At 38.9% G+C, this 15107-nt stretch overlaps 1 protein-coding gene across 4 annotated transcripts in view; it reads right to left on the bottom strand.

The window, feature by feature from the left end:
- The window catches only part of SLC24A2 (solute carrier family 24 member 2), a 111644-nt gene that overhangs the window by 35292 nt on the left and 61245 nt on the right, over positions 1-15107 (bottom strand). For all 4 annotated transcript variants that reach the window (XM_037374003.1, XM_037374006.1, XM_037374005.1 and 1 more), the window contains one exon: positions 13937-14045. In XM_037374003.1, the coding sequence (XP_037229900.1) occupies positions 13937-14045 (109 nt within the window). The remainder of the gene's footprint in view (positions 1-13936; positions 14046-15107) is intronic.

Genomic DNA, 15107 nt, shown 5'->3' with positions numbered 1-15107 from the left:
TAACATACTCTTGCTTGTACAATGCAGTGTCTTACTTGCACATAACTACGCCCAACAGAATATGACATTACTGTATTTCTTAAAGCAAAGAAAGGCATCATTTAAAGACAGAATTTATTATATTGTTTTATAATTATATAGAATGCATATACTGTTTTGTAAAAATGTACTTAGTGTTGCAACTTAATCTTTGTAGCTGCTTGCACATAAAAGAAGCTGCTGTCCTACCATCTTGATTTTAGTCCTAAAGATTTGAATTCCTTACCTGGGAAGAGGTCCCAATAACTTCAGTATAGACTTCCCTGCATACAGCATTTGGGACCATATATGCTGTTTAATTAGAGCTCATATCTGCTGACTCTATGGCCAGCAACTTTGATTAAATTTATTCTCACTGATCTCTTCCTTGATGCGTCTGGGGTCTGCTTTGCTGGAACCTGGGATGAGGCATCCTCTGGAGGATGAGGACAGGAATGGAAGACGGAAGCCAAAAGTTGTTCAAGAGTAATCATAGAAATGGAAGTACATGCAGGAGACAACACTGCCCAAGGGGCTGCGCAAACTCATGTAGAAAAAAGAGTGATGATGGGGGTGCAGAAGGACAAAGTTGAGAAGAAAAAGTTTGTACCATAGCAACAAACTTAAGAATTGACAGAACAATGGTATGAGGTCTCTGACTTAATGGATGAAGCAGAATTGTTTCCAGAGGAAGCCAACAACAATGGTTAATTATGCTGTATCTTCAGAAGAAATAAAAGTGGCAGCAGAAAGGTAAGGCACTTGACACACTGACAATCCGGCTTAGACCTGTTTGCTTCCCATCTGAAGTGAGAGGTACAAGACAAGTAAGAAAGAAAAAAGGACACTGATTATACAGAGACTTAAAAGAAACAAGGAGATGCCTACAGGCGCATGATGCTGATGATAATCATGTTCTGGGTGCTTCAGCAATTCAACACGCCAAGGATTAAACTAGGTTAATTCTTGCAGTTAGCAAAATTACTTCCAGGAAAACACTAATCTTGCTGGTGAGATTACGTTCCTGAATGCCTTTATAGTCCTATAACCAGAGCAGAATATTTTATACAATCACCAGCTCACTGATTGCAAGGTACAACAATGGTGGCAGAAAACATCAGCTGCATGTATTCACTGGATTATTTTATGGATTTTAAGATTAGTTGGGTCAGTTCTGCTCAGCAATAAAAAACGTCTGCCTCTATACAATTTGCCTCCAATATATCACACTAGCTTCTGCTGTGAAATTTGGACTAAATCTGCTCTTTGATATTTATTTTTTAATTTTCTTGTTATGATTCTGTTCAATAAGACTCCAAATAAACTCAACCTCAATTGAGGCACTTTTTGAAAAAATATTGTATTGAAGAAAGTTCTCAGCTTTAAAGTTATTCTGAATGGAAACAGAAATACAGTATAAAGGCGACTTGAAAAAATACCCCAAAATCTAACAATATTAAAATTTGATAATTCCAGTTTCACGAACATGCCATGTGGTTCCCACAGGGAGGGACAGACTGGCTGACAGCCAGTACCTGCATCCCTGCTGGTCGCATGAAACAAAGAGAATGCAGAGATGCAGCTTAACAGCTGATCCTCGACAGTGACAGCCATTGAATTAATTTGTTGCTTTCTGCGTATTTTTATACCAGAGAACAGAGGGTTCCTGGTAATCCTGGCTGACATTCCTGAAGGATTACAACATTTTCCTTATTACCTGTTGTTCTCTACTGTGTCTGTAGGTGCTACACCATATAAAAGTAAACAGAAAGAACAATGTTGTTAGTCAACAGCACTAAATTATTTGAAATTTCAAATTCAAGACAGCCAGCATGGCTTCAACATGGGCAAGTCTTGCCTGACCTAGTGGCTTTCTGTGATGGGGTGACTACATCAGCGAACAAGAGAAGAGCTATGGATGTCATCTATCTGGGCTTCTGTAAGGCCACTGACATAGTCCCCCACAACATCCTTCTCTTTAAATTGGAGACATATGGATGTGATGGACAGACTATTTGGTGGATGAGGAATCGATTGGATGGTTGCATCCAGAGGGTAGTGGTCAACAGCTCAACATCCAGTGGAGATCAGTGACAAGTGGTGTCCCTCAGGTATCCACACTGAGACCAGTACTGTTTAATATCTTCATCAATGAAATAGAAAGTGGGATCAAGTGTACCCTCAGGAATTTTGCAGATGGCACCAAGCTGAGTGGGGCAGTGGACACGCCTGAGGGACAGGACACCATGCAAAGGGACCTGGACAGCCTGAGAAGTGGGCCCATGGGAACCTTATGAGGTTCAACAAGGCCAAGGGCAAGGTCCTGCATCTGGGTCCGGACAAACCCCAGTATCAATACAGGCTGGGGGATGAAGGGATTGAGAGCAGTGCTGTGGATGAAAAGCTGGACATGAGCTGGCAATGTGTGCTTGCAGCCCAGAAAGCTAACCGTATCCTTGGCTACACAAAAGATGCATGGCCAGCAGGGCAAAGGAGGTAATTTTTCCCCTCTACTCTGCTCTGGTGAGACCCACCTGGAGTACTGCGTCCAGTTTTGGAGTCCTCAGCACAGGAATGACATGGACCTGTTGGAGTGGGTTCAGAGGAGGGCCACAAAAATGATCAGAGGGCTGGAACACTTCCATGAAGACAGGCTGAGAGAGTTGGGGTTGTTCAGCCTGGAGAAGAGAAGGCTCCGGGGAGACCTTATTGCAGCCTTTCAATACTTAAAGGAGGACTACAAGAAAGATGGGGACAAATTTTTTAGCAGGGCCTGTTGTAACAGGACAAGGGTTAATAGTTTTAAACTAAAAGAAGGTAGGTTTAGACAAGATATAAAGAAGAAATTTTTTATGATGAGGGTGGTGAGGTGCTGAAACAGGTTGCCCAGAGAGGTGGTAGATGCCCCATCCCTGGAAACATTCAAGGTCAGCTGGATGGTACTCTGAGCAACCTGATACAGTTGAAGATGTCCCCTCACATTGTGCGTGTGGGTTGGGCTAGATGACCTCTGAGTGTCCTTTCCAACCCAAACTATTCTATGATTCCATGAAATAATATACCTAATCACTCAGTTAATTTTCAATGTTCTCCCACCAAGTATTGTAGGTACAGTTTATGGTAAAACACCCATTTTCTGCCTCTTTAGTGTAGTGCCCCAGGCTGCCACAGAAGAAAAGCACAGCCACTGTTCCTCTTTGCTCTCCTGCTATGAAGATCTCAGATACAGAATGCAAATGTCCCTAGTTATGCCAGAAATGAGCCCAGCTCAGAGTTTCTCAAAAAGCTCGTAATACATACATATTCTAGAGATAGCAACCTGCATTGCTAAAGGTATGTACCACTTCATGAAAAATGTGACTCAGATTCTCAAACAAAAGTAATGTGTTTACAGGTTTCTTCGACAAGCATAGGACTTTTACCTCACATAAAAAACATATTTGTATGAAAGTTCATGTCACACTTCTCCAAGGTAATTAAGCAGTTTCAAAGTTGACATATATTTCATTCAAAACAGAACAAAGAGATATTGAAGGCAATCCCTGAATTTTTAGTGTAATTCCGCCATTGCATTCACTTGACCTTCCCTGTGTTTGACTTCCACAGTCATGAAGGCATAATCCTTTATCAGCATCAGTGGAAGCTAGACTTACAAGGGAATTGTGACGCATTCTGGAACAAGCATATGGAAAGCATATATTTTTCCTGAGTGTTCATACCCATAAATTCAACCTACCAAAAGGATGAATATGTAAGACATAAGGGAGAAATGAAACGAGAGAGTAAGGGCTCAAAACTTATAATAAAATTGAGAATGCATGCTATATTATAATAAAATTGAGCACGCAGCTCAGAACTGCAATGTAAAAGCAGGCAAATAAATACTAAAAAGATTGTAAACATGAAGCCTAACTGAGACTGGAGACAGAAGAGAATTTTTGTACAACAGGTTGGACACGTAATTCTGAAACTCAGCAAGTTCTTGACAGTCAGAGACATTACTTTGGTAATCCACTCTTCCCCTTCATGTCTTTCTGATACGACTCTGATTTGCACTTATTGTTGTCTTCATGCTTGACAGAATCTCCTTTTTTTTTCATTTGCATTTTTTAAAAAGAAGGCTGAGGAGTTAGGCCAGAAGATTTAGAGGACTCAGTATTATAACAGCAAGGAGAACTAGGTTGTCTTTCCTTGATCTTCACTGTCATTTCTTCTAGCTGTCATGGTCTTGGGAAATTCAACTAGATGATCAGAAGCTCATCAATAAAATAAAAAAAAGAAGGCCACTTCAAAAGTCTTGCTAGGTAAGCTCTGGTGCTGGCTATTTAACCTAAATTGGACTCAAAGCTTGATTTGGTTTCATCAGTGTTACTAGATTAGGAACAAAGAACTCTCAGTGCTAAAAACTTGTGAAATATCTAGTGGAGGTTAGTATTACAGGTGTAAAATGACAGTGCTAACCTCTAGCAGATCTTTAATAAAAGAGAATGCCTTTGTACATAGACTACTTGAGGCAAAACACAAAAAATCCCACCAACTGAAGGGTATCAGGCATTACAAATTTTAAAAAGGACAAATTCTTTCGAAATCTTTTTCTTTCTGTGAATCTCATCTCAATTTGACTCCCATCTTTTATGAACTCCATAAACCTCTTAACTTTCTTACAGAGCACTTATACTCCATCTGGGATAGACTGACTGCTGTGGGAGTTATGTATTATCACTGCAAAATGCAGAGGAGAGAAAACAAATGTTTCAAGAAGCAAAAGACTTCTACTACTACCTCCATATAATCCAAACTATGCAAGTTATAATTAAATGTTGTAGCCTACATTTTTACTTGTGGACATTCAAGCTGCCAGTTCTTGCAAAATGAAGTCTTTGCCACTGAGCTGGTGCAATGGAAAACACAGAGAACTCTTTTTGATCTGAGCAATACTGTAAATAATAACAGTTGCATGCATTTTAGAACTACATCTTTTTGGATTATGCTGCTACCAGTGCTGCTTTATTAACACTCCTAAGCAAATAAAGAAAAATCATATAAATCAAAAGTTTTGGGTACTTGACCAGCAGGCAGCACATTGGGATCAACTAAATTATGTAATACTTTGTGCATCTGAGCTCTAAAAACATGTGGTCACCTTTCATCTTGTCTTTAAACTGCAAGCCTTCTAATCCCGTTCTCTCTCCTCATGTGTCCTTACTCTGGTTTTTAGCGTAGGTGGTTTTGTCTTGATAATAATCTCATTAAAGCTGACTGCTTTTATTATAGTTTACTGTGATTTTATCAAATTGGAGTACAAATAGAAATACAATTTTAAATTTATACAATCATATCAAGAGAGTTCTTGTCAGCTCAGGATAATAACAACACCCAAAAGCAAGACCTGCCTATTACTTTGCTCTTAGCACAGCATTTAAAATGAAGATTGAAAAGCCACTGTTCTTGTAGCTCACACTGTCTAGCAAATCTGACTGTGGTGACCAAAGGGAATTTGTCAGAGTATTCACAGGTTTTTAACTGATATGGGTTAAAGACCAAATATTTATAAGGAGGTGATCAATGGCATGTTATTAACATATATATGCAACAAAGAAGAAAGTAATCTGAACTACTATTTTATGTCAGACACTGGTTTTGATATTTTTAGGTGTTTTTGGTTTTGTTTTTAATTTAAGAAAAGCATGAAGTTACTTGTTCCTAAGGTTTCCTTCTTTTTCCATCTTCTTTCCCTCATAAGTTACCTTCGTGCCATCTGCCACCAAACTCTCGAAGACAGGTGCCATACATTCTCTAGAACATAGTAATACCCAACAACAACTGATAAATATTAGAATTGACCTTGCCTGGATCAATCACAATTTCGACTTTGAAGGAGGTATTTGTCTCTGAAGAATTTTCAAATATTCATGAAAATGGGAATTCCAAGATGTAGAAGTGAAAACCCATCCTACTGATGATATTGGGAGATCTACCACTGATTTTGATGGGGTCAGGATTTCACTGAGTGTCTGTCTGGCCAGGCACTGTGGGTACTGGACACATAAAACTCCAACTGCAATAAATTCCAGCTGTTCTGGTTTTCAGCATGTCCAAGGAGAGCAATGCAAGGGGAGCACATGTTCCTCTCACTTTCCAGTCATAAAACCCAACCAATCTGTGGAGGCTGAAGTCATCAGCCAAGTGTAAACTGTACTAAAGGAAATCTTCTACTTTCAGCTTCAATAGAAAGTCCCTCCTAGCTACTATTATTCCCTGACCTGTACAGTTTTATATATTATTCATGTTTTCTGTTGCTTGTATTTTTAACATGGAAATTCAGAGTTAGGAAGAAACTTAAAAGAAGTTAAAGCCATTAAGCATGGAAATGCATAGTCAGGACAGCTGTACCCTGCTCTGGGATCACGCTTATATTTAAATACTCATGTCTTCCTTGCACAATCTGTAGGGAATCCCAAGAAGAATATGCTGTCTGAAAAACAGGGCATCTGGAAAATATCATGGAGATGAGAGAAGAATTTTGCCTGTAGCGAGCAGCTTGAGTAGATACTAATTGAAAGAATAAACCACAACATGCAGAAATAAATTGTTGTGAAAACTGATGCCTACCACAAAACAGACAAAAGGATTAAATTTCAGTTTTTTTAAAAAAAATTAAAGGCAACAGAAACCTTCCATTATTTAAAATTTGCTACCTACAAAGAGCAATACTGATTTTAAAGAGAGATCTGTTCTTCAATTCTGAAGTAGCTAGAAATTCTCTCAGTGAAACTAGCGAGGAGTGCTGCCTTATCTCTGCATTTTGAGACCATATGTAGTTAAGCAGACCTGACATTTACTGCTGCAGAGTCTGAGAGCATCACCACAAAGAGCTACATTTTGCCATTGAACTGCCCACTCTGAGAGAAACGTGTTAGGGTTTCTCTGCACCCCAAGTTATGTATAACAAAAACACACCAAAATTTTGATACATCACTAATTACAGACACGTTCTGTGGATAGGATAAAAGCTGCAAGCTCACCCTACATTCATGGAAGTGCAGCCATTGTCTTTAGAAAAAGCAAGACCAACATCCTCAAAATATGACAAGAATGAAGTGGTCCCTGCATGTATGCTAAACAAACCCACTCAGAAAATAATTTAGGCTTCAAAAGTGTGCAAGAAGAAGGATGCTGAGTTCCGCTGCAAGGCCACAGGTATGACTAAAGGACACTCAAGAATGCCAAAGGATCTAGAGCAGAGATAGTTAATAACATTTATAATTATTTTTATTAGTTTTGTCTAGATTTGCATATTTCCTCATGTTAGATAAAATTCTGTTGTGCTTATAAGCCACTGAAGGATTATTTCTTTCATCTCTGGCATGGTCCTGCGAAGTGCACTGAAGCATCCACACCCTGGGAATGAGTGAAGTGGAAGCACTCAGATTACTTCAGCAATGCAGGAGCTGAGCATTACCCATGAGTTGGTGTAAGCTGAGGTGCCTGGCCTTACTTCTCCGAGGACGTAACAAATAAACAGCTTCAGTCAAAAAAAGCTCACAATGGGAGTGAGCACAGACATGATGGTGCAGCTTACCTAGGCCAAGGGAAGAACAAGAGCATAAGGGTTTTGCAAAATGAGACCAAAGCTAGGACCCTGCCGGCTGACCAGGCAGGGAAAGGTTACCTAACCGTTGTCTTTGGGGTAAGCTGGCATTTTTTGTGACATCTCAGAAACAAACACGAGCAGCAAGAGCACATTAAGCAAAAGTTTGAGGTGAACAGAAAAGCTGTGAAATTGTTAAGATCAGTATCTAGGAGCAGAACAGGATATACTTATAAGTAATTCACTCCTATGTCAAAAACTTTTGAGGATCACATATTTCTTACATTTTCTTAGGAAGCATGAATGCAGGTTCCTGTTTTTTCTTTGTCAGAGCAGACAGTGACAGTACCGTATTTTTCTGTGTTCAGTGAAGGAAGTGACAGCATTGTGAACTCAGTTTTATGTAACAGAAGGTTACTTCTCTCACCAGTAACATGCACCATATTTATATTTTAAAAAAGTAAAGCATGTAAGACAAACTTCTGCAGAAGTATATCCTGTATTTTTCCACTTTGGAAACAGAACTAAAGATGGGAAGAGGAGAGAATTGCCAAAGATACCTACTTCTGACTGGAGACTGAGCCATGGCAGAGATTTATATCACACTCATTTTCATGCAGAGGATGCCATTAGTATATGAGTTATATCCTTGTCACATGGGAGCCAGGGAGTCAGCACCTAGCTAAATCCTCCCTTTCGGAAGATGTTTTGTTGGCCTGTGGCAGCTTATCAGCAGACAGAAAAGGGGTGGCATGATAAGGAAAAGATCTCGTTCTTCCTGCACCATGCTAAAGCTGTGCAAGAAAAGCAAGGTACCCTCAAGTTGCACTGGTGCTCTGAATCCTCACTTCACCACTTTTATCTTCCCTTTACAACAGAGTACCAGTAGGAGCCTGCAGAGAGGAAAACCTCCCTCCACAATCCTGAAGGAATTACTCTTCAAAGCAGCCTGCAGCTTGCAGGGAGAAGGTAGGCTTATTATTCATGGCAAGATACTTGCCATTATTTTCCTTTCCCAGCTCCGACTGAAGAACAACAACTCTCTTCTACTAAAAAATGTAAAGGATCTTTGCAAATCCTACACTTTCATAACCCAGGAATGTTCATCTCAAAACAAGGACAATGTTGTTGGAGGTACAGGACTCAGAAGGAAAAAAAACCCGACAAATAATCAATGATTGCTAAGATTTACATTCAGGTTGCTTGCATTTTGGACTGGGGCCTGACCAACACAGTAGGTGTGCTAATGTCATCCTTATTCATATGGGTAATGCTGTTATAAACAGTCCAGATCACTACTCGGTGACTAAGGGATTGGCAGACCAGCACTTAAGCAGATGCAAATATGGCACAGGATTTCCTGGAGATTAATGACTGGCTGGGAGTTGATGACAGCCTGATGCACAGGCAGACATTAATCTTAATCCTCAGAAAATGATCTGTACCAAGGTCATTATTTCTGTAATAAGATAATAACAAACAAAAACCTAAGTAAGATATTTGTATTTTTAATGAACGATGGGGTTTCAACTGCAATGTAAATTTCATGTCCCATTAACGGATACCTCACACATTCAGCTGTTAAGAGTGGCTGAACTTTTTGATCTTCTTAGAAGCTTTAGGCTGAGACAAAGATTTTGAAGAGGAGAAGCCTCCCGTGTCTGAGACTGTTAAATCCACAGCATGGCCACACACCTGCCTGAATGCAAAGTGCCAAATGTCCAGCAATTCCCACTGACCTCAGATGTTACTCATCTGTCAGAGGTGGGCTGAACACTTTGCAAGCCCACTGATTTCAGAGTTTACAAGCTGGATTTCACAAGACAGGCACAGGCCATGGCAGAACCACTTTTGTTGGAAAGGGAAAAGGAAGGACAGGTTCACAAGTGTGTAATTGCATATCAGGATTGCTCTGTTTATCTACATTTTGTGGAAAGTAAAAACTTCTTCAGGTCATTTCTCTCTCATTTCATATTTTTCTACTTAGAATCAAGTGCATTTTTAAGAGGCTCTCAATTAAAGTAGAGGTTGGTTCTGACTTCACAAATGAATTATTCAAGAGTAAATATGATGAGCTGGATTTCTATAAATACACTGCATGTTAATGTAACAATAACACTGTATAGGTCAAGCTGACCTTTAATAGTCACACAGCCTGTTTATGCATTCTATACTGCTTATGCTATCATGGCTTAGGTGGAACTTCTTTTCTGTCAGCCTCTCAAAGCCCACACAAGTCCAAAGGACACAGTAGTGCGCATTTTCATACCCCCATTTTGCCCTGCAATTATTCAAGAGAATTTAACCATGAACTTTGTCATTGTAAAGTGAAAGAAAAGCTGCATCTTCCAGTAGCAGTGCAACGATTACAAATTTTACTTCAAATGGCAACATTTGGTCGGGAAGCTGTGAAGAGCCAAGCACAGAGCTCCCAGACCTTGTGAGCGCCTTTCCAGAGACCGAAAACCCAGTTCACTAGGCTGTGCCAGCTGCAGAACTGCTGGGGTCTGCTTGGGAAGCACTTTGACTGATGGACCCAGCAGTCCAGAAGGACAGCAAGCACTGAGGGAGCCATCTTACATGAAGATGCTGAAAGAAAGAGGGCACAGATGAATGAGGTGCAGTACAAGGAAAGGCAAAGGAAGTAAATAGTAGCAAAATGGGGAAAGAGGAAATGTGAGGGGAATGTGAGAGTATGCCCAAGTGCGGGGGGGGCAGAGTACCTGTGCAGGTGTCAGCTTTAATACACGCCTTTTGAACTCTTTTCCTTTGTGAATGGCACTTTGTAATGTTCTCATACACTGCTCTTTTGCTGCAAATACAACAAATACAGCTAATGATGCCGTGTTTCTGACCTACTGATCTAAGTCATCAGCTGGCTGTAATATTGAGGGTATCTAAGCTGACTAAAACGGGACAGAAAAATGCTCAGAACCTCTTTCTGCTGTTTCTTTGAGTCTGATCTACACTTGCATTAAATGATTTGGAAGAAATCCTTGGCCTCACAGGTCATGCACCAGGTCCATAATCTTCCATTACATGAGTGCAAGGGAGCTAACTCCCTATGCTTACACAAAACTCAAAACTAACAAGAATGACTTGTTTATTTCTTTATTATGTCTGGGTTTTTTTTGTAGTAGGAAAGGGCATGTGGAGAAAGCCATGTGGGCCAGAGAAGGCACCAGGTAATCCTTTACATTTCTACATTCACACAAATGATGGGTTTATAGAGCAAAGGATTGCACTTCTCAGATGCTTCTGACAAACACTACCCCTTCTTTGAACGCTTAACAATGAAATGCTCTCAGCTTAAAAAATTACTTAGCTAGCATGGTACAGGTCTGTGAAAGTACACATGATGCACCAGTTGACGGATGTTCGTTATAAACAGGAAGATTAAAACAAAAGAATGTGGTAAAGGTTTGGTAGGCAAAATTCATACAGAGCCAAAAGCCAAATAGATAATCAATACTGTATACAGCAGGTATCCCTATCTGTTATCACACCTATTTCTGAATTGAATGTAAGATTCAAGTACAATGCCATCCAAATTTATTAACTAGTATTACCTACCTTGGCTAGCCACAGTGTTTACATCAAACTAAAACAGCTTTTCTTTTGTGGAGGTTTGCAGAATTATATGAATACAGGATAACGAATACATACATTTAAAACCTCAAAATCTCAGGAAACAATATCAGTGTTCAGTGGAGACACTTAATACTCCCTGTGTCTGCCTTCCAAACTGCCTGCAGCACAAAAGATCTTGCAAGCTACGTCTGCCTACAAATGAGGTGGTGCCTCAGAAAAGGTTAATGACCATAATGTGTGACAGAAAAGTGGGTGGATTTTTTTCACATTTCTCCTACACATCTGGACGTATTTCTAAAAATCTAAAACCAGAGTTCCACATGCAAATATATGTATTGAATTGCACTCCTATATTGACATTTTCATGCTCTCACTAATTAAAATCTGAATTTTATAAAGGCAGTGGAAATTTGAAATCTTGGCTCCTTTGATATTAACACCAACTTAGATGTCTGCATGTATATCCGCTATTTTCCAGTGTCTTTTTGGCCACTTTTCAAGAAAGTTGTGCATTAAAAAACAGTATTTACTGCAAATGTAGGTAGATTTTTTTTTTATTCTCCTTTGTAAATCTTAACTCAGTGCGTCAGTTTTAATGAAATGTACAGGTGGTTACTGCTTTGCACTTATTTAAAGGTCACAATAATTTTATATTCCATTTTTTGAAGAATATTAATTCCAGGACAAATATAAGAGTCTGGAGAGGAAAAAATCCCAAACAAACAGTAAAGTATTATGAGTCAGAAACCTTGAAGAAAATTTTACTGGAGTAATTTATGTAAGATTTATCCATTGCAACCATCTCTATCAATCCACATTGATCTCAAGTGTTTTACTGCATAATGAAGAACAGTACTGAGTTACCTGATAAACTTCATTATAATAGCTAATTTTCAAAAGTGCTAGGCTTCTGTGTCTCCCAAGATGGATTTCATATTTCAAAACTATTTTTTCCTGTGCTGTAATGAATGGGGAAGCCTATGGATCACACTGCATGGCACAAGCTTGCTACAGGGCAAAAGTAGTGAGGAAAGGTCTGAACACTGAACAAGCCGTATCTAGGAAAGAAGTGAAATAAGCTTCAGCAATGGAAAAATACCCGAGAGATGACTGTATTTCTGAATCTTTGTTAAGTCCAAATTGAACTCCAGTGAACATTTCTAGTTTTCCTGTGGTCTTCAATCTGTCATAAAAGTTCTGTCTCTGCTAATAAGCTCTTCCCAACCTGCTTCTGTTCTTTCTTGTTTTTAAAAAAACATTTGATGAAGTCTATTTACTCCTTCAAATGATTGTTATTTTTGTTTGTGTTAGCACTATTTGAGACAACACAGATGCACTCACAGCCCAGGAGCTTTGCTTTAAGGGACAATATTTGTGCAAAGAATTGTAACAAAAAAATCACAATTTTTCATTAAAAAGTGAAAAATTGAGACTGGAAATCTTTTCTTCTAGCAGAGTGAAAAGCTTGGCTGCTGGGCAGGTAAAGATGAGACTTACTGGGTGCAGTAGTTAGAAAGCCTGCATACCTGCCATAGTGATGCGAACTAAGGAAGCCAAACATATAACTGCAATAAATTTATTATGTCCTTTTTCAGCATTGAATGGGAATGGATTGGGCATGGTCTGTTGATGACTCCACTCTTAACACACAACAGACTTTGGCAGTGAATAGTGCAGCATTAACCGAAGAGAGAAGTGATGTGAATCATGATGAGAGTAGAAATAGCAGTTTGGAGATTCCAAGGGATAAAATTGCCTGTGGGTTGACAAAATGAGTATCAGCTTCAGCTTTTGAAGAGGGAAATGGAAAACCAGATTTGCCTTGTCCAAGAGATACAAAGCAATTTACAAAGCTGTACACAATGTAATGAGAAACATAAAGGAACTTAAATGCAAGGAAGTGCTACATATACTTTTTGACCACTGAAGTTTGGAAGGTCCCACTGTCAGTAATACTTTAGGTCTCTAGTTCCTTGCAATTCCTTCACAAGTGCTATTTTTCAAGACATTTATTACTACAGCAAGAAAAGTCCTACAGACATACATTCACCAAATAAACACCTGGCCTGGAATTTTTTTGGAAGTCTACCAGAAGCTGAGATTCAAATCACCCCACAACTGCAAAGCAACCAGGGTTTTCCTGCCAAATTCTCAGACCAAAGCAATCATGGTCTTCCTGCTAACCTCTCAAAGGAAAAAATAATTATACCACACTTGGATAAAACAAACTGTTATCATGCATGTAATACAGAGGGATGTTTGTTGCATTTTTTCTAATATCAGTGTTAAACCACCCAAAGTCATACCAGCAGTCTCATTCTTTTCCATATTCCATATGACAAATTATCCACCATTTTGGATTTTTCTTCTGATGTACTGAAAGCAAAACCAGGAAAGAAAACAAACAAAAAATGTTTACAAAAGTACAAAAGGGTAGAGTTTTTGTAACTTTTAAATTGTTGCTGAAGCCAGAGGCGAAGTGATGATATGCATCATCCAAGTGATCAGTTTTAGTTAGCACCGCAATGAACATATTTCCTAAGTTGCAAGCCTTGGTCTGAGTATGTATACCATGCTATAAAAGTGCAAAACTCTCTCAGAAAATTCAGACACATTCAGAAAAGACTGGTGAAAGCAATAGAAATGCAAAAAATAGGTTTCATGGGGAGAAAGGAAAAGGAAAATATTAATTTCCTTTTATAACAGAAAACCAAACAAATTAATTAGTAATACTACCTTCAGCAAGTGGGTCAAGTGTGTGAATCATGAGCTGGAAGATGCTGTTCCTCATTAAACTGTTGTGGAGAGATGCAGAGCTTCCTCCCCGCTGAAGCCGTGGTTTGGTCTAGGTGGAAAAATAAGGGAAAGAATTTAGTTCTTTTTTGTCATTTGTGTGGAGACAGGTCTGAAACACTATGAATTAATCTCACATCTCACTACACAGTGAAACATTTCCAACCATCACATATAGCAGATTATGTTAAACTATATGCTGTATTAAACACTGCCATATATTTAGACAATTTCTCTGGAGGGGATGGACCATCAGATTAGTCATTAGTCTCCCAGGGGTCATGAAAAGAGCACAGAAAAAAAGGAATCTTTCTCTGTGAAAACTCTTAAAATGTTACGAACAAAAAAACTTCATACTTGCATCAGGAGCAATTCATATTTTTTTTCTTTGGAGAACCTTGTGGTTGCATCCCTGAAGTAAGTTCTAATTTTTATTGCCCTGGTACATTGCAAACATGCATATTATAAAAATTACGGAGAAAAAAAAGCAGAGAGTACCCTGGTTTAATGGTAAGATTCTAAAGCTCAGTCAGAGTGAAACACACTCCTTGCTTTGGTTCAATCCATTAAGTATAGATTGCAAGAATAGACTGTGAGTGTGATAAGGCGCTGCAGACACCTACAGCAATGGCGCTTACATACAAACATCTTTCAATGTGCTTTTAAGAAATCTAAAGGAATTTAAAAGATACTATGAGGTTCTTTCCCCCATGCCATTGTCTAGTACAATCATCAATGCATTTAATATATCCCATAGAGTGAGACTGCTTTGTGGATGGCTCTCTGCTTGTTTCGATAAAAAGGATAATCAGAGCCAACAGACTGCTGACTAATAAGACCCTGAAATCCAATTACAGGGAAAAAACAACCCTGAAGAAAATAGTATTTTGAAATAATACATGGTACATGGATTAATCTCTGGTGTCATATAAATATTAAATGAAAAATTATAGAAACTGAACAAGAAAATTAATTCACCATTTTACCTTTGGAAATAAATTATTTAAATTCTATAGCAGCATAGGAGAGGAAAAGAAATCCCAGAATTTAGAAAAATGCTGATGTGTACCAAACCAAAGTAAGGCTTGTCTCACCACCCTCCTGAGAAATAAAT

The sequence above is a fragment of the Falco rusticolus genome, chromosome Z (assembly GCF_015220075.1).
Source record: "Falco rusticolus isolate bFalRus1 chromosome Z, bFalRus1.pri, whole genome shotgun sequence".
NCBI lineage: Eukaryota > Metazoa > Chordata > Aves > Falconiformes > Falconidae > Falco > Falco rusticolus.
Note: the sequence above shows the minus strand (reverse complement) of the source record. Positions and strands in the feature narration are given on the sequence as shown.